We start from the raw sequence: 20,894 nt of genomic DNA on the forward strand, positions 1-20,894 counted from the left end.
TTATGGCCCCTCTGCTCTTGCAGGAAGCAGAGCTGTGTACCCTGAGACAAAGGCAGCCACATGGCTTTGATTTGGGTATGGTATGTAGGTGTGTGTATGTGAGAAAGAGAGAGTTCACACCTGGCACTGGTCCCGCCCCTTTGCAACGGTCAAACCTAGACCTGGCCTCCCCCATCTCATCTCCCTGCACAGTTCCACTTCCTGTCTACAAATTAAGCCCTGGATATTGCAATTCATGAACCTTCCAGACCACCTGGCCCTTTCTTTAGAGGTACTGTTAGAACTAAGATCTGAAAAAAGGATGTCATCTTTCTGTTAGAATTTAGAAAGTGCGACTCAATTAAGCAAAAAAGCAATAGGATGCACTTTCTGTACAATTCTTTTTTAGCCTGATGCATAAACACTTTACATCACCATAGGCATTAATTACAAAGCTTTGATAACGTTTTATTCCAATACATATCTAGCATAGATCTAAGCAAACAAAAAAAAAAAAAAATCACCATAAGTCAAACCCACCCCCCACCCCCCAAAAGTCACAAAAACCAACTTCATCATAGAATCTGCAAGGCTGGAAGTCTTGCAATGCGATGATAACATTATGTCAGATACCCACAAGTAAGCATCCTCATTAATTATGTACTCGGCACTAGGGCAGAGGTATCCTCTCCCTGCTATCCTGGCACCCCCTTACCCGTTCCCAGCACCCTCTCCCTCCTCAACCCCCACTCCCTTCTCCTCCCGCGTGCTGCCGCGGCCAGGGAATAGGCAGTCGACGGCAGCGCGAGTCTCAGCTCCTCTCTGGCGCGCGCCCACCTCGCGCTCCTTTCTCTCTCCCCCACCCACCCCCTCCAACCACCTTCTCTCCTCCCCCTACCCCCCACCACTCCGTCTCGCGGCGGAGAGTGACGTCGAGGGGGCGCGCGGTGGCAGCACCTCCCCGCGCTCTGGTTAAAAAGAAGAAGAAAAGAAGAAGGAAACATGAGAGCCCTTCGGAGATGCAGCAGGCAGAGACACCCCAGTGCTACTGTCTCACCTAAACATCCGCTCCGTGCAGCAGGGAGCCGCCGCCTCTCCCCGCCAGACCCTCACTCATCTGGTGACCCCAAGTCCATGCGGCGAACGCTGAAACTTTGCAAGCCGCCTGACAACTTTTTGGTCGCCAAAGGCATTGGTGCGGCTTTTCCAGCATCCCGTTTTGGGGAGTTAAGGGGAAAGTAGTAATATTTTCTGCAGCATATGTTTATCTTCAAGACTTAAAAAAAAAAAAAAAAAAAAAAGAGAGAACTTGTTGTTTTTTTTTTTTTAGTAAAGCAAAGATTTTTTTTTTTTAACCTTTTCTTCCCCCTATTTTTTTTTTTTTAACTTTCAGTTATTGTCACTCTTTTGACACTCGCGGCAGCAGCAACCTTTCCGAAAGCAGGAGGAAGATGCTTGCCGCCCACTTGCTGCTGCTGCTCCTCGCCGCCGCGCTGACCCTTTCCCCGTGCGACGCCAAGTTCGGCGAGGAGGGCGAAGGCGCTCCGAGACGGCGGCGGTGCCTGGACGGCAGCCCGCCCAGGCGCCTGAGGAAGCGGGACCGCAAGCTGGCGTTGGACCTGAGCGGGGGGACCTGCCGCGGGCTCTACCCCCGGCTCTCCTGCTGCTCCCGGAGTGACAGCCAGGGGCTGCACAACGATCCCAAGGTAAGGCAGCCCCCCCCCCAACAACCGCCACTGCTCCTCGCGGCGAATTCTCTCTCCACCTTCCAAGGGCAAATGCGCATTATTTATTTATTTGTTTGTCGCGGCGTTTGGGACTCGGGGGAGACTTGGAAGGAGGGAAAATTTGACTTTTGGAAATCCAGTTTTACCAAAGAAAGAGAGAGAGAGAGAGAGAGGAGGAGCGTAGGGGTCAGCAGCTCTCTAGAGATATTAAGTAGCGGCAGAAGTCGTTGGCAACTCTGGATGTGTGGCCACAGAGCGAGTCTCCGCGAGTCGTCGCAGACTGAGCTGCTGCTTGGGTCGCGCGCCGAGGTGGAACGGGGTCCGCTTGGTCCCTTTGGGTTACACCCCCCCCCCGGCTCGGCGGCGCGGGCGGGCGCGCTTCCCCTGCCTGTCCACCTGCATCGCGTCCCTAGGCGCCGTCCAAGAGATTTCTTGGGACGTTATCAAAAATAAAAAAAACAAAACATATTATCAAACCCCCCCCCCCTTCGGAGCACGGTAGCGGTGGCTCCGGAGAGAGAGGTTAGAAAGTTGTTCGAGTGATGGGGGAAAGGGGCAGGTGCGCTGGGAATTTCGGTCGGGGCGTGGGAAGTTTGCCGCTGGCAGGGCTCGGATCCGGGTCTCTCTCTCAACTCTCGACCGACCCCGTGGATGGAGGTGGCTGGGTGCGGGAGCAGCTTTGCCGCTCACGGGCTCCCGCTGCAATAGCAGCAGCAGCAGCAGCAGCAGCAGAGGGGCGGCTGCACCTCCACCGGCGGCAGCCTCCCTTGTTACCATGGTTATCCCTGCTGCTGCTGCTGCCGGTCCTCCTGCCTCAAACTTTTTGCCAGGGCGTTTACTGTCATTTTCGTAGCCCCCCCTCCCCCCCAAAAAAAATGAAAAGGAAGATCTGAGCATCCCTAAGCTCTAACTGTTGGATGTATTGCCTTTGAAACCGTTTTGGGAAAAATTTCAAGCGTTTTCGTTTTTTTGTGGAAGAAAACTTGCCTCCAGTTGAACGCGGAGCTCTGGTTTAAGAGGGTTAGGAAGTAACATCCCCCCACCCTCCAACCCCGGCTCTCATAAAGGTTTAAAAGCACCATTGTTTTAAAAACTGGATTTTGAGGCAGCTCGAGTCCTTTACTGGATTGCATCTGGTGATGTACACACACACACACACACACACACACACACACACACACAAGGATATGGCTTAAATATTCTAATTAGGAAGCACTGCATGTGAAATAAACAATCAGGTGCCCTCCCCACCCCTTCCCCCCCGGTTTTAGGTTTAATTAAGAATTCTTCTGTTACAGCACTGTAGTTGTCAAGGTTTGAGAGATTCTCTTGGAAAACTTGTGTTTCAGTCTTGCTGGCCCAAGCATAATTAACCAAAAAAAAATACCCATTGCTGAATTGAATTTTTATGCTCTGTTCACGGTAGATTTCACTCTATTCTCATGTAAACAGCTTCTACGAATCAACATATGTGTCTGGGTGGTATCTCTCACTTTGTTTTGTAACAAAAAGCCATATTGCATCATTTAATTTGCTCAAGTCATGCAAATAGGGAAAAAATCAATAGGACAAAAAAGGGGTCGACTTATCCTCCTCCCCACTAAACTGCTGCCCACACACAGAGCCCTGTTGCTTATACCAAAAGAATAACAACAACACCATTGTGTTTGTTAGTTGGTTCACTAATGGGTTGAAACTGGAGAACATCATTCTCCTTCAGTCCGCTGCTCTGTCCAAATGTTCATGCCTTTTGAGAGAGCATTTGCCCTACCGCCCCCCACCCTTCTATTCCTAGATGACTATTGAGAACTGTCTTGTTGCCGGTTTTCAGCTGTAGATCTGCCTTTATTCCTACCATATGCAAGCACTAGTTTGAGATTCATAACAGAGATAGGCCCTTTCCTTTCCTGGCAGGAATGTCCAAGAAACAGTTGTCATTAAAACTCCTGTGTCGGTAATTGAATGAACAGACAGGTCGCTTTGCCCTCGCTCAAGTAATAACTGCCTGGTGTTTATTAGCATGTGTTGGGTTTTTTTTAGCTGTGGATACTGACACTTTTTTTTGTTGTTGTTGTTGCATCATTGCAAACACATCGTTCGTGCGCTTTGATTGCAGAAATTCTAAGAATGAGAAAGTTATAGCTAAGCAGGCACTGCAGGTCCCCCACCTTCCATGGCTTTGCAGTACGAGCTGTCAAGGCATGGTTGAAAAGTAATTGTTTTCAAGTGTGCCCTTTTACAATCATTTGTTTGCTCGGGCTCTTTCGCAAACAAAAGCGACTGCGGAACATATCCAACTAAACAAATAATCCATCCCGGGTCCCTTTAACAGGTGCCTCGGTACAATGATCTATTTACATATTAGCCTAAAATTGAAACTGAACTCTTTAATGATATAATCCAGCCCCGCAGTACAGAGGAAGCATGTGTTCTGCGCAACAGCTGAGCAGCCATGTAGGCATAGTGATGATTTACAGAAATAACTGTGAACCTAGACAGAGTTAGTGTCACAACTTAACTGCATTTGCATTTTTCTTCTCTTAACATTACCCCCATGGATGCTGGTTTCCTTAATTACAGTGACTGAAAAAAAAAAGTTACATATACAACATAAATCAAAAACTTGCATAATATTCCCTCTCCTTGACCACTCTTTTTACTTTGCAATGTTAAGGTTAACAACCAGCCTAATTCCTTCCTCCCCCCACACACAAGCTGGCGATTCTACTAGTTTCCTGTGACTAAACATTAAAGGATGACCTTACAGATGTTGTAAATTAGTCAACAGCAGGCATAATCATTAGGAGACATGTTGGAGGCTTTGCATAATTGCCACAGAATGCTTAATTTCAACTGCTACAGTCAAATGAGGGTTTTTTCCTCCTTATACTCCTTCTAAACTTGGAAACCAGTTCACACTTTTTTTGTTACGTTGGGAGCCCAACTTTCAAACTTATTTGTGGTACAGCATTTGCACAGATAAATGGATGCACAGAGATTAAGGCCCGTATTTTATAAACTGCATGGAGATTACTGTTATTAACATTAAAAGAATGATTAACAAGTAATGAGAGATGTAAAGTATCTTAAGACAACCCAATGACTTATATGTGAAAAGCTAGTGTCCTAGACCTATGCACCAGAAAATCACAGTAGACATAGATCTATACTAATCCCTGTTGTGTAGACTTGTTGTTTGAATGTTACTTTTGTAAACTGTTGTGATCTTCATTTGGATCAATGGTATATAAAAAGTCTATATAAATAAAATAATGCCGGTATTTTATAAACTGGGCGATAAGAACTGCACACTTCAAAAAATACCGTTTTTTTCTGCTCTGACAGTACTCACGTATGTTTCAGTATTCACGTTTTTTCCCAATGCAAGAAAACACAAATTTTCCCTATCCTTTTTATAAAAATACATGAGTATATTATGCCCATGAAATAATTGTGATGCTGCATGAACAAACAGCCAGAATTAAATGTGGAAGCAGGTATTTTATAAATGTACGCAAGTAGGTGGAATCACCAGTTTGTTGATACCACCACCACCAGTTCATCTCCAATTCATCTAGACCCTCTTAACACTTCTCCCTGAATCTCCCACCACCACCTAAAAACTGCAGGCAAGTCCAAATTCACTTGCGCAAGTCAATTAACAGGTAAAAATGTATGAGCAATTTCGTTAATGTACAGGTGTATCTCTTACAAAATAGCAGCTACCATTTGTGCTTCTGATCCTCACCCTGAAAGCCCCTACACCTCCCCTTTTTATCCCAGTAAAATATACCTGCAAAACCGAAAATATGCACATACTCTTGGTATTTATAAAATAGCATAAATGCGCATACATGCTACTTAAGCATGTATATGCTATTTTTACTTTAAAAATTCACTCCGGCAAGTTCCCCCCCCCCCCCCCCTCTTTAGATTCATTGAAATAAGAAGTGGTGAAACCCTGTTCAGCTTTGGTCTAAGTCATTTTAATGGACTTAAGAGTATTGATTCACTGAAAGAAAAGCTAGAATGATGGCTCTATCTATCTTCAAACAGATATTTACACTGAAGACCTCCCACAGAACAAAATGCTACCCCCCCCCTGTTGTGCTGGAACAGCAGGAAACAAAATTAAAAGAATAATATCGTACTTGATTTCAGATCATTTATTAGGTCCTGTTTCTTAATCTGTTCATTAGTTTGTATGTGACTAAAACACAATCCAAAAATTTGTGTAAAGGGTTGAATTCCTCAAAGTATAAAACCAGTAGAACCATATTGGATGGCAATGCCTAGGGAGGGAGATAGAACGTTTTATTTTTTTTGGGTGGGGGGGGAGGGTTATCCTTAGTTTTCCTTTTTCTTAAAGACAGGGAACCAGATACATACGTACATATACATATATATATATATACATACATACATACATATATACACACACCTGTGGGGAGGCAATTAACAGTTTTCTGTAAGAACAAGAAATTAGCTTTGGGGCATCCTCTGCATTTTTTAAAAATATTCCTCTGTACGTGCAAAACATTGTTATCCTTTCAGTTTATGACAGAGTGTTCATTACAGAGATATATCTGTTTCTAGTTTAATGTTAATGTCCCATTTCCATACATTTTGAGTTAATTTACTGTTCAGGCACAGCAAGCTGTGCAAAGGTTGTTCTGACCTGAGATTCTCTTGACAATAGTTCTTCTCCTTTCTAAATCTTGTTATTTTAGGGAGGGAATAGAGGACAGATCCTCCCGCACCATATTTAAGTTGTTTTCTCAGAAGAGAATTACATTTCGTTTTCTGTGCTGGGCAGAGAAGTCTTTGTCACCATGATAACCTGAAAAGTCAATTACAGAACTGGTAGGGGTGAATAATGTATGGAAGAGCCATGGTGTATTCTGTTTGAAAGCTGAAGAGAAACAAAACAAACTTTTTGTTAGAGGTTTGAGAGCCGCTTAATGCATGGTGAGGGTGTAAGTCAGTAAATGATTTCATGTATTATATTTATTTATTTATTTAAGCATTTTTATATTCCGATGGTCGTTGGGAACATCCCATCGGTTTACAAGAAAAACATAAATTTGCAACAGGCTTTACAATAAACAGTGATTTGAGAAATAAAACTTAAAGGAATCAAGATAAAAAAGAGGGTAAGGGGGGGGGGGGAGGGAATGGAAAAAGTTCAACCAACAACAAGATAACCTGCAACATTATTTACAAACAATTGAAATTGAAGTCAGCATGAATCACAATTAAATTTGTCAATATAAATCACAATTAAATTTGTAAGTTAAGTGAATGGCTTGAGAATGCGCCAGAATTCATTTCCTGTATGTATGCGATTAAACTGTTCATGTAATCTCTATAAGAGAAAGAATACCTTTCGATATATAACAAAATAATGTTGCAAAAAAACAGGGACTGAAGAAGTTGTGCTTTCTATTTAAATAATGCACCTTCTGGATAATAATTGGTCAACAAAGCATAGGATTTTTTTGGCCTGGCAGTTTCTCCCTGTTCCATTGTGCTGGCTGGGGCAATAAATATGAGCCTTCATCTGCAAGTACCCAGACTAATGTTCTCCCTCCCTCCCCCCCCACTATATAATGTTTTGACCTGCCCCCTTCCCCATCTAGCCTCGCCTTCGTAGCAACAGCCCCTGGGGCAGGGACACGGACCTCGTGGGGTTTCCTCCAGGACCCACTTATGCATGCACCCTGACTCCGGCCAGGAGATGTCACCGTTTTGTAGTGGCCTCCGCAGGTCTCCCCAGGGCAGTGCCAGAGTGCTAAGACAAAGCCTTTTTGACAGGTGGTTCACAGAAGAACCCAGTGTGCACAGCATTCATACACAGTCACAGGAAAGGAGTATATTGTTTTCCATTGTCATCTGAGGACACAGCTCCTACTGAATATGTTTATTTCCTTCTACACACATTTGGTGCTCCGTAACTGAAGGGCTGTGCATAATACTATGTATTCTTCATTTACAGGGCAAAATCAAATCATTTCATAGTGTCTCATCTCAGAAAAATGTCAACTTCTGAAATTTTTTTTAAATGCACATTGTATTGTTAAAAAATGTAAACTTGAAGGGTTTTTTTTTAGTGTCAAGTTGTTGTTTATACAGTACATAATTATACTGTGAAATGAAAAAAATAAAACCTTTGAAATGGCACCATAAGAGCTCTTGTTTTAAATCTATAGTAGGAGAATTAGGAATAGGGTCAAACATTTTAATCTAAATCAAGCTCATTTTGCCTACCTGGACATTGGTTTTCTATATGATTGGACCATAAGATTTTTTTTTATTGTGAGAAAGACAGAAACTGGAACAAATCAAAATATATAAATATCTAGGTGGTTGGATCACAGCATATACAAAATGTCTAACAGAGGTAACAAAGAAGAATTGGGAAAGCAAAATAACGATTTTTGGGATTGTAATATTTTTTTTTTAGATTTCTTGCTATAAGGGTAGTTAAACATTTTCTATGATTTTTTTTAAGTAAAACATGTATGTGCATTGCATTTGAATAGTAATCTACGGCAACTTTGAAGAGCTACTTAATCAGGCCGATGCAATATCGGCGTGGGGAGAATCGGCACTCACGATTGAGCGCCTGCTCTCCTAACGCACACTGATCGACCTCTCCGCGGTAAAAAGGAGACGCTAGGGGAAATTGTGCACCCCTAGCACCTCCTTAGCAGTGGGCGCCCAGGAGCGGTGGCTGTCAGCGGGTTAGGAAAAAGGACGCTCAATTTTACAAGCGCCCCTTTTTCTGACCTGTGCACATCCAAAATGCGTGTCCAACTATGGGTTAGCCAATGCACTCGGCTGAGTGTACTGTATTGCATCAGCCTGAGTGTGACTTAGTCTCACCCACCCTGCCTCTCACCCATGCATCCCACTACCTGTTTTTCTTAGGTAGATATTTAAGATACCACAGGCCTACTTTTTTTTTTTTGCAGCTTTACTATTAAAGCTGTCCTTTTCATGAATTAATCCCACCTATAACCCATTTATATCTAGGTCTTCTGAGTCATGGCCTTCTTGATTTTAACCCAAAGCCTTTTGTCTGTGTTTCTTGACTAGATTGTTAAGTTCCATGGAGAAGGGGCTTTCTCTCAGGTGTCCCTGTACAGTGATGCCAATATCTGGTTGCGCTATACAAATGATTAAGCTATAAACTGTTATTTTTGATTCTCCCGTTTGGAATCATCATTTGATGTGAATGTGCTTCAATATGTCAGGTCAAGTGACTATAAGGATTATCACTCTATGACTCTCCCTTTTCGGAAAGCCATTTAATATTACCATATTTGATGATTTGGTATGGTTTCTATGAAACCTAAATATAAATATATTTGAGTGTGTTTTGTTTGCTTTTGTTTTTATTATGTATGTATGCCTTGTATATCGCCTAGGCCTATTAGTGATAGGTGATTAATAAATTTTATTAAATGAAATGAAAATAATAGCAGTAAGGAGTTTCTCAGGAGGAACTTACAGTAGATCTAAAGTTAAGGTTTCTGAATGCATACATAAGGGCTTCCAAAACCCCATGGGTTTTTAGGATATCATTTATATGCATGAGATAAATTTGTGTCACTGGGTCTCCAATTCATGCAAATTTAGAAAATGTTCTCTGATTTTGTTATCCACTTTGAGCAGTTCTTGGAAAGTTGGGATATAAATAAACTTTGATTTAATTTGATCATAAATAAAGTATATGTGTTTGAAATGTGGTAGTAAAGGAGAATTTTGAAGATCAGCTGGAAGGACTTGGTTTCTAATGAAAGGTGCCTGAGATAATGAGACGTTGAAGATCCTTGACAGAAGAGGTGATTAAAAGGAAGATGAGATCTACTGACCATGTTCTCAGAGGTTCTGATGGCAAATTAGTTAATCTAGTACTGAAAGGCCTGATGGAGGGCAAAAAAGACAGAGAAAAGTAGAGAGCAGTCTGAGACAATGAAACCGAATAATGTCCAAGATATGGAAACATGGGTGGAGTAAACAGGAAAATTGAAGAAAGAGAGAACTGGCGTTCCATAGTTGCCAATCTTTGTACTGAAGGCAGCAATTGATGATAATCACAAACAGTAACACAGTAATATAGTATAAACATCAGGCGTAGTTAAAAAAAAGAAGTTAACATAGCATGTGAAATATAAATTGTTAAGTCTATAGTGCAATCGTGTTTTTTCCATATGTGATTGTCATCGCATCTTATGGCCTTACAGCATGTTGTTGTGTCTTTAGCATGATGCCCTAATTTGTTGCAACACTTGAACTAGCAAAACCCTGGTGGTTGAATAAATTAGCACGATTTCCTTGCTATCATATCAAAAGAATCTTTGTGTGTGTGTGAAACAATAAATTCGGTTTGTGCATTTATTTGACTCTGGCTTCTGACTTGCAGGTATTTTCTGTTACCAATGACACTGAATGCGTGAAGCTGCTGGAAGAAATCAACTGTGCCTACTGTTCCCCACATGCTCAGAGTCTGTTCCGTTCACCTGAAAGAGGGGAGGCACCTGAAAGAGAGTTGGTCCTTCCCTCGTTGTGCAAAGACTATTGTAAAGCTTTCTATTATACTTGCAGAGGCCACATACCAGGTAAGGAATGCAATGAATGGAATGTTAGAACTGAAAAAATATTTAAGCCATTTGTACTTGCTATGGCCCCGCAGATCAGCGATGCTCAGAGCAAACTTTGCGCTACTCCGGCCAGTAAGCTTGTCATGATATTTCCTACATAAGAACATAAGAAATGTCATGCTGGGTCAAACCAAGTTCAATTGAGCCCTGCATCTTGTCTCCTACAGTGGGCAATTTAGATCTTATAAAGTGGATCTGATTCCAACAACTCACTCCAAGGGATAGCATTAGCTTTCTTTAATCTACCTGTTAATGATGTGCTATGGACTTTTCCTCCAGGAACTTGTCCAGACCTTGTTTAAACCCAGCTATGCTAATTGCCTTGATCACATCCTCTGGCAACAAATTCCACAGCTTGATTGTGTGCTGGATGAAAAAGTACTTTCTGCAATCTGTTTTGAATCTGTTAGTTATTAGTTTCATGGAGTGTCCCCTCATTTTAGTATTATTTCAAAGGGTAAATAACCATCCTTAATTTACCTGTTCCATGCCATTCATGATTTTATAAACTTCATCAGGTCTCCTCTCAGCCGTCTCTTTTCCAGGCAGAAGAGCCCTATTCTGTGTAGCCTCTCATCACAGGAGAGATGGTCCATCCTCTTTATCATTTCTGTTGCCCTCTTCTGCACCTTTTCTAATTCTGAAATGTCTTTTTATGAGATGGGGGAGACCAGAACTGCACATAATACTCAAGGTACGGTGGCATCATGGTCCGATACAGAAGCAATATGATATTATTTTCCATTTTGTTCTCCATTCCTTTTCTGATCTTTCCCAACCTGAATATACATGAGAAATATCCGCATGCAATGCTTCCAGTATCGGCAAATATATCTCATGCAGATTCATTGGGGACACCCTAAAACTCCCACTGGCTGAAGAGGGGGGAGAAGTGGGGAATTCAAAGACCAGTATGAGCTCCACTGCCATTGATTATACAATTTATTCTTTACTTAGTCTTGCTTGCCCAACCCCATCATAAACACCCATAATGTAACATTGTCATTGTTTTCCCTATGTAGTAACTTTCTTGAAGTCACAGAACTTTTTTTATGTTTAAGTATCTCAGTAGTTTTCTACTTCACATTTAGTCTGAATGTTTAGGGAGACTATTTAAAGGTTAATTAACAAGGAAACTGAGTAATGTGCTGATCTGGGATGAGTTTGCCGCAAAAGGTTTGGGAGGTGGGAAAGGTACAAGCATCTAGAATCACCTAACTTGTAAAGCGAAAAAATCCTCAATGAACAATGGCTATTCCTCTAATAATTAAAATGTTATAATAAAAGCAAATTGATATCATGCATAAATCAGCATTACATCCTCATTTGCTGAAGCATAACTTCCTACTTATTCAGCACATCTGCATAATAAATGAAAGGCTAACTTGTGAGTCATTTTCAGAATTTGCGCAGAATTCTTTTCCAACCTCCCTGCCCCCACAGAATTTTACACTTGCCGTGTAGCTTTGGGTGGCCACCTGGGCGAAAGAGTACTTCTCTCATTCACGTCCCCACTAGCAGACAGACTCCTCCCACCTTGTTGTGCAGTCTTTCTGGAGCACTTGGGTGAATTAGAGCCATGTTGTGCCTGAATTCATGCACTGGCTTCATGGTTTCAGTCTTGTGAGACAAGTGCAAGAGTATAGGTACCCTACAGATCAAACTCACTGAGAGAGAGGTGTGTAGTGCTGGGCAGCAGCAGCATCTGATTCGGTGGCAGCATGGGAGAGACTGGAATGATGAAAGAAGGTGGGAGGGTACTGACTGGCAAACAGGCGGGGGGAATGACAGTCTGGCTAGATGGCTGGTGGTGGTGATGACAGACTGGGGAGGAGCCTTACTGGTTGGGGGGAACAGGAGGGATTTACTAGCTGTAGGTAGAGAGAGTATTTTGGGGGGAGAAACTCTGGTGTGGACAAACTTATGATGGAAAGTGAGATTGTGTGTGTGTGTTGGGGGTGATAGAGTGAGAGTATGTGTGTGTGTGTGGGGGGGGTGAGATTGAGCTGGCAATGTGCTGAGGGCAGGGAGAATGGGCTGTCAATAAGGGGTCTATTGCCTTAGAGTTAGGGCTTCTGTTTTTTTTGTGAACTTTGGTAATCTGCAGATTCTGCGAAGACCCCTGAGTTGCTGACAGCACTGAATTCATGCTAAACTTGGCATTAAGGATGTGCAGCCCAAAAATTTTTGGTTTAGTTTGTTTTTTTGTTTAGGGGAGGGGGGATGTCCAGATTCAATTTGTTTATTTTTTTTTCGGTTCGGTTTATTTGCCAAACAGAAAAAAATAAATAATAAATCCCCTAAAATGAAAAAAAAAAACCCCAAAGCAAAAACAAAAAAAATGGACCTCTGCCAGGACCCAACCCGAGGCAGTACTCCTTCGCCAAGGCACAGTACTAGCTGCAAGACCCTACTCAAGGTCTGATCTTGATGCTTGGGCTGAACCCAAAGCGCCTGGTCATGATGCCGAAGCCTAGCCCATCCTAGAGTCCTGGTCCCATGCTGGGGCTTGGTCCTGGCACTGAGGTCTTTTCCCAGCTCTGGGGCTCAGCCTGAAGCCTTGTCCCAGGGCTGAGGCTTGATACTAGTGCTAAGGCCTGACTTGAGGCCTGGTCCCATCGTCTAAGCTCAACCTGCAACCTGGTCCTGGTACTAAGGATCCATCCAAGACTCGGGCTTGTCACTGAGGCCTAGGTCTGGTGCGGGGACCCAATCCGAGGCCTTGTCCAGTCACTGAAGCCTAGAACTGGTGCCAGGACCCAGCCCGAGGTTTTGTCCTGTTACCGAGGCCTAGGCCAGGCACCGGGACTTGGCCCAGAGACCTAGAACCAGGCATCCCAACAACTTCTTTCTTCATTGATCTTCTTAAAATGACACTGTCTGCTTGAAAGACATTCCAGAGTGACATCACTGTAATGCCTTTCTCTGAAATGGACAGCACCATTTTGATATATGGCCGTTCGAATATACTGCCGTCTATCAAAATGGCACTGACCGTTCCAGACAGTGTTGCCAACTTTTCAGTAGACTAGGACTAGATAGGTAAAGACCAGAGGGGAACTTCTGCTCATTTGCATATATTTGTATACATTTCTCTTCCAGCCTTTCAGGGCAATGAAGGAGGGTCACTGACATTCAGCTGCTCCCCATACGTAAACTGAATTACAATTACAATATAGTAGATATCCCTAACATAAACACCTATGCACCTATTAGGAAAACAGAATAAGTCAGGGTGCCCTTCACTGAATCTTCATGCTAGCAGAATATCTCTCCTTGGTCACTTATGCAGAAGACAGACAGGCACACCAAATACAGAATGAAGTACAAACAGCAACATGCAGACAAAATTGTGAACTGGAAACTGCAACAAGCCAGACTCTGTATGCTTTGCAGCAGTGGAAAAGCAGATATATCACCACGCCTCATAAAATAAATAAAATCAATAAATATTAATCATCAGTCATAATAGTAAAACCATAATAAAAAAATAAATATTTCAAAACAGCTGATGAATAGTACAATGAAAAAACATACAATTTCTTTTTACATTTCCCAAATACTATTAAAAACTTTCAAAACAGAAAACATCAAACACCACTCAATAATTAAAACTAATAAGGATAAAAAAAATCCCCTGCTCTCCATACCTGTCACCCAGAGACTGTTATAGTTGAGGGGGTGGGGATTGTTGCCTCGCTCACACACACAAACACACACACACATACATGCTGCTTCTCTCTCCCTATATCACATACATGATTACATTTATTTACATTCTTTGTTGGCCATCTCAGACATTTTGTGAAAGTGCACAGTATCCTTTCAGTGCTCTTTAAAGGCCTGAATGAAATTTACACCAATACATGACCATACTCTATTTCAAAAGGGAATGAGATGGCCAAGAGACTGTGGGAGGGAGACAGATATTGGAGAAAGAGAGGAGAGCCATGGGCATAGCATCCATAATGCACAGTGGTGCCCAGGCACCACCAGCTTTGAAACAGGGTGTGCCATGCACCACCAACTGCGTGCACATCCAGGAGCGTGGCAGCCGTGAAGAAGAAGAGGCCTGGGAGGCCACCGGTGGACCCCATCTCACTGGCGACCGAGAAGAGGTGAGGCCTGGGAGGCTGCTGGTGAACCCCATCTCATAGGCAGCCAAGAAGAGATAAAGGCCTGGTAGGCCACTAGTGTACCACATCTCGCCGGTGGCTGAGAACAGGAAAAGGCCCGGGAAGCTGCGGCTGGACCCCATTTCGCCAGCAATCGAAGAAGAAGAGGTCTGGGAGGCTGGCAGTAGCCGAGAAGAGTAGCAGGCCCGGGAGGCTGCCGCTGACCAAGAAGAGTAGCAGGCCTGGGAGGTCGCTGGCAGCTGAAAAAAGGAAAAAGCCCATTCTCCTGCTTCTCTGTGTCGACCTTCAAACCATGTGCGGCCTGTATGAACTCTCTGCTGATTTCTTGCACCACGAGATCAGCATAGAGGAAGGGCTAGCCAGCAAGCTTTGAATAGCGCAGGGCAGGCACGCGAGGAACAAAGGGAGAATGGGTTCCTTTTTCTTCTCAGTTACCGGCGGCCTCTCAGGCCTGCTCTTCTTCTCAGCCACTGGCAGCCTTCTAGACATGATGGGTAGCCTGCCTGTGTTTTGTTGTTGTGTATGTGAGTGAAAGGGAACATGCCTGGGTTTGAGTGTGTGTATGAATGGTAGCCTGCCTGGGTGTGTGTGTGAGAGAGAATGGTAAGCTGCTTGGGTGTGTGTGTGAATGGTAACCTGCCTGGGTGTGGGTGTGTGAATAGGAGCCTGCCTGGGAGTGAGTGTGTGTGAATAGGGGCCTGCTGGGGGAGGATGTGAATGGGAGCCTGCCTGAGTGTGTGTGTGTGTGTGTATGAGAGAGAGAGAACATGTGGATTTGAGAGTCTGTATGTGTATGTGATAGAGAGAGAGCGCAAATGGGAGTTAGAGCCTGTGTGTGGGTATGAGGGAGTATATGGGTGTGTAGGAGTGGGAGCCTGTGTGTGAGAATGAGAGCCTGTGTGTGTGTATGTACGGGAATGGGAGCCTGCATGTGAGAGAGAGAATGTGAGAGCTTGTGAGTTTGTATGGCAATATGAAGCTGTGTGGGAGAGAATGTGTGTGTCTATGGGGGGAATGGGAGCCTACATATGAGAGACCACATGTGAGAGTGAGAGCTTGTGTGCGTATGTGAGAAAATGGCAGCCTGCATGTGAGAGTGAGAGCCTATATGTGTACGTATTTATGGAAATGGGAACCTGCATGTGAGAGCCTGTGTATCTGTGTGTGAGATAGCGTGTGAGAGTGAGAACCTGTGTATGTGTTTCTGAAAATGGGAACATGCATATAAGAACATGTGAGTATGAGAGCCTATGTGTGTGGGGGAAGTGGGAAACTGTGAATGAGAGTATTTAAGAGTGAGAGCTTGCGTGTGTGAGTGGGAATGGGAGCATGCGTGTAAGAGAGAGCATGTGAGAGCAAGAGCCTTCATGTGAGAGAAAGCATATGAGAGTGGGAGCCTGTGTGTATGTGAGAGAGAGCATGCAAGAGTGGGATCCTGTGTGAGAGAAAGCGAGCCTGTGTATGTGTGTATGGAGGAAGGAAAGAAGACAGGAGGAGAGAGAAGAAACAGAATAAAAGAGACCCTGAAAAAGGAATAAGAAAAAGACAGACGAGGAGAAAAAAGAGACTGGGACCAACTGATTAGAAAAATAAGATCAGACAACAAAGGTAAAAAAAATATATTTTGCCTTTTAACAATTGGAATATGCCATCTTTGGGAATGTGCATTTCTTATATATTTGTATTTTGCTTTTTCTTCAGTATTCCAGAGTTCACAAAGTCTGGTTTAGCCTGCATATTTCTGTTTCTAATTTGTAGTCCCTTATTCTGTATTAGGTAAAGGTGTGTCTGGGATGTGCATGCGTTACAGAGGTGCAGTATTTTGACTAGCATGTAGTTTCTCTGTAGGGATTTGTAGCAGTCTGGCTTATTCTGTTTGCCCAGTAGGTTCTAGGGCTTGGTGTGTCACACACAGGCTCTCTCAGGCAGGCACATGGGAGAGAGAGCATGTGCCTGTGAGAGCATTGCCATGAATAAGAGAGAGGAAATGTGTGAAAGAATGAATGTATTAGTATGTATGTGTGAATAAGAGTGAGAAGAGATAGTATGTGTGGCCCTACCTCTTCAATCTATGATATTCTGAGGGTGAGTGGAAATCTAAAGATTCCAGGTATAAAGAGCAGGACATTTTTTAATTCTTATTATTTTTAATTATTGAGTATAATTTGTTTCTGTTGTTTTGAAACATTTTGTTTTGGGGGAGTGAAATATTAGAACATTTTAAAATTATTGGATATTTTATTCATCAGATGTTATTGTTGTGTTCCGCAGCCGTGGAAGGCCACAACCACGGTCCCCTACCGTGCCCGCGATAGCGACCCACCGCGGGAGCTCTGGGGGAAGCCCCCGATCCTAGGCCCATCGCTCCGGCACGGGTCCCAGTGTTGGTTGCCGGGTGGGGAGCCGTCCCTGCTCCCCCCTCGCGGCGTTCAGCAGCGTTTCCTCCGCAGAGGAAATCCAAGATGGCCGCCGCCATCTTGAGGCGCAAGGCCGCGCCTCCTCGTCAGATTTAAAGGGACTTGATCCCTTTAACTACATTCAGCTGTTCCCTATGAGCCAGAGCAGAGGAAGTATAAAGGGAGGCTTCCTCTGCTCATTCCTTGACTTGGCAACGTCATCCAACGTAGTCAGGTCTGCTTGCTTCGGTGAGTTCTTCTATGTTGGATCCTTGTTCCTGTCTTGTCTTGGTGTTCCTGGTTCCTGACTTCGGATTGGTTAGCAGTGATTCCTGGTGTGTGACTTCGGATTGGCTAGCAGTGATTCCTGGTGTGTGACTTCGGATTGGCTAGCTGTGATTCCTGGTGTGTGACTTCGGACTGGCAAGCGATGATCCCTTGAGGTGTGACCTCGGACGGGTAAGCGACGACCCTCTGGCACTTGACCTTGGACTTCTTCTTGACCATCGTCTCCAAGGGCCCACCTAAGACCCAGCGGCCCGGATCCCTACGGGCTCCTCCCGGAGGGACCGCGGGCTTCCAGGGGTGAAGCTCCAGTCAGCCCTTGCACCGAACCCTCGACTCCTTGACCTCTCAAAAGTCCACCTAAGTCCCTATGGGCTCCTCCTGGGGGGACCATGGGCTTCCAGTGGTGAAGACACAGTTCCTTTCCTCGACGTCACGACTCTTCGTCGGTCTCCTCAGTCTCCAGTGCCAAGGGTCAGCTAGTCACATCTTCTGTTCCTGCCTTGCCACCTGATGGGAGAACCTACGGATCTTCCTCCTAAGGTATACAATCCTCCCGTCGGCCCAAGGGTTCACAAGCCTGAGCATAACAGTTATGAAATATTTTATTAATATTTCAGAAATATTAGAACACATTTATGCAAGTTTTTAAATATTATTGGATGTTCTTTGGCTGATTTGAGATTTATTCTTTTTATTATCATGGTTTCAATATTATGAATGATGTTTTAAATCTCTTGATTTTATTGCTTGATGTTTTGCAAGGAATACAGTCGGGCTTCTGGTTTCCAGTACAGTTTTTGTTGGCACGTTTCTATTTTGTATTTGGTGAGGGTTTATCTGTATTTTAAAGGTTCAGTTCTTGTGCAGCCTGAATATTTGCTGTGAAAATTATGGTACTTATCATCACTGGCTTTTATGACATTATGGTCCTCTCTTTCTCATTTCTATTTTATACAGAAGTTTGCTCTTTATTAATTTCATTTGCATGCAGAAAAATGTGTTTGAATGTTCTTGCAGAAAATATTTTTTTTCATTCACATATTTTATTGTATCTGATATTAGTAGATTAGGTGATTATTTTAAGGGATGACTTTAGTTAATTTTCCCTCTAAGGATTGGGTTGCTGTTTTGCATGATGTTTTCCCACAGTTGCTTTAAAAAATCAACACAAGAAATGTTTAGAACAAGACTTGAGAGCTACGTTTCCTAACTCTCATGGGCACAGTCACTACCAAGGCTCAAGGCTCATGAATGCTTTAGGCTTTTTGTATCAAAGAAAGTAATGCTTACAAGGTAACAGGAGGGTGGACTGTGTTCTTGGGCACCTAACAGCAGCAAATTCTCTGGTCCACCACCAACTTCAGCAGTCACCTTACGGCTCTGAGGAGAGATGCAGGGGTGGGCGAGCCGAGGGCAAAGTGAGGCAGCAATGCAGCACTGCAGGCACATAAAGGCAGCATGTGTAGCAGCAGCAGTGCGGACAGGCACATTATGTTGAAGCAGGAACAACTTTATTTTGGCGAGCTCACTAGCTCTGCTTAACTCAGGCTACCAGTGAGGACTCGGAAATGACCCAATAAGTCGAGATGGCTCCCGCAGTCTCTGGTCCCAGCCACGTATGTATTGCAAGGTGGACAGGCAGGCAGAAGCCAGGCCTTGTAGTTCCCGGAGACTGGAGATTCACTGAGCCATTGAGAAGAGCAAGGGAGGAGTGTCAGTAAGCACGGGAAACCGAGTTGAGTGAGGAGAAGATGGGAAATGCTCCTCTGGGAAAGCAAGGCAACACATGTTTCACCTCTCTCTCCTCTGTGGCTGTATGACCCACCAAAAAAAGAAGAGCACACAGTTGATTGGTGCTATACTGCCACTGCCAATTGGCTATTGCATTGAGAGAGACATGGTCTTGCTTAACCAGGTTTTACGGTGTCCGGTTACATTGCAACCGGACACTGTACAACTGGGCTGTCCAGTTCAAAACCTGGCAGTTGGCCACCCTAGTTCCAGAGGAAGATGCTGCAGGGATGACACTGCAGTGCATCCTTTTTTGCAGATGGCATCATTTTAAGAAGATCAACAAAGAAACAAAACATCAGGAAGCCTGTATCCAGGTCTCTGGGCCAGGCCTAGATGATGGGACCAGACAGAGTTACCAACTGTCTAGATTTTCTCCAGACAGTACAGAATTTTAAGGTACTGTTCGGAAGCTAGACTTAGGATTACAATGTCCGGAAATTGTCTGGATTTTAATCCTCCAGTTGAGTGCAGCAATTATTTTCGCATTGGTAGCCTAATAGAGTTGTGGTTTAACTCCATAGCCAATGGTGGCACTATGTCTACAGAATGTTGCTTACATATGCATGCACACACCCCTCCCTACTGCAATCTCAGCCACAGACACCTACCCTTCTGCCTGTGGCCTAGGTTCAAGAAAAAGCTCAGCGGAGCTGCTGACACCTCGCCTTCTGTATACAAACAATGATAAAAGGCCCTGCAGGGCTGCTGGCACCTCCCATCCAGCCCGCAGACCAACAAAGATCCAGCACGGTGGCCAGCACCTATCTTCCCACAACAAAACAAGAAGAGGCCCCTTGGAGCTGCCGATTCATCACTTCTCATCGCAGCATAAGAAAGAAATGGGGCCACCAGTACCTCTCTTTCTGCTGCTGGGCAACAAAGAAGCCTCTGTGTGTGTGTGTGTGTGTGTGTGAGACAGAGAGAGAGAGGGAGTCAGTGAGTATGAGAGAGCCTGTGTGTATGTGTGTGAGAGGTAGAGAGAATCAGTGAGTGTGAGAGAGCTTGCACGAGAGCAATTAAGAGCCTGTGTGTGTGTGAGAGAGCCAGTGAGTGTGGGAGAGCCTGCGTGTGTATGTGAACGCCAGAGTTTGTTAGCATGTGCAAGTGAGAGAGTGAGCATGTAAGAGAGGGCTTATGAGTATGTGAGAGCCTGTGTGTTTGTGTGTGTGTCAGAGAGAGAGGGCATGTGCATAAGAGTGAACATATGTGAGAGACTGTGAGAGAGAAAGAATGAACATGTGTATTAGGGAGTGCATGTGTATGAGAGAAAGGATAACATGTGCAGCTCCCCCACCCCCACGAATCCATGACAATCTAAAGGTGATTGGAAATCAAAAGTTCCCAGGTATAGAGAGAAGGGATATTTTTTACCCATATTTGTTTGAATTATTGGACTTTATTTGATATGTCTGCTGTTTTGAAATATTGCTGTTTGCTAATATGAGTTATTAATTATTGAAAGATATTCTATTTAGCAGCTCTTTTGAAATATCTATGAACCATATTGAAATATGGTTTTACTATTAAGATGTTTTATTGTTTGTTTTGTGAGGAATGGTGATGTTTTTGTTTTTCTATTCTTGCACTATATACAGAATCTGGCTTGTTGCATTTTCCAGCTGTACGTTTCTATTTATACTTTATGGCCATTTTTTTCCATATTTGGTAAGGGTCTGTCTGTGTTCTACATGTGTGATCAAGATGAGGTATTCTGCTAGTGTGTAGTTTCTGTGTATAGCAGCTTGGTTTGTTCTGTTTTCCCAAAAGTTGTATTGGTGTTATAGGGCCTGATATAATATTTGCAATGTTGTCTTTTCCGCAGATAAGCAGGCTGAATTAGCCATGCTGTCTGGGAGTGCCCCCTGGCAGCTTGAAGCAGAATTTCTCTTAGAAATTTAGAAATAAAAC

At 43.8% G+C, this 20,894-nt stretch overlaps 1 protein-coding gene across 4 annotated transcripts in view; it reads left to right on the forward strand.

Annotated features, from left to right (window-relative positions):
* Positions 1-920: 920 nt before the first annotated feature.
* Positions 921-20,894, forward strand: part of HHIP (hedgehog interacting protein) — a 438,585-nt gene continuing 418,611 nt past the window's right edge. For all 4 annotated transcript variants that reach the window (XM_029600029.1, XM_029600180.1, XM_029600103.1 and 1 more), the window contains exons 1-3: positions 921-1,174; positions 1,373-1,685; positions 10,135-10,330. In XM_029600029.1, coding sequence (XP_029455889.1) covers positions 1,431-1,685; positions 10,135-10,330 — 451 coding nt within the window. In that variant the 5' untranslated portion in view covers positions 921-1,174; positions 1,373-1,430. The remainder of the gene's footprint in view (positions 1,175-1,372; positions 1,686-10,134; positions 10,331-20,894) is intronic.

This window comes from Rhinatrema bivittatum, chromosome 1, assembly GCF_901001135.1.
Source record: "Rhinatrema bivittatum chromosome 1, aRhiBiv1.1, whole genome shotgun sequence".
Taxonomy (NCBI): domain Eukaryota; kingdom Metazoa; phylum Chordata; class Amphibia; order Gymnophiona; family Rhinatrematidae; genus Rhinatrema; species Rhinatrema bivittatum.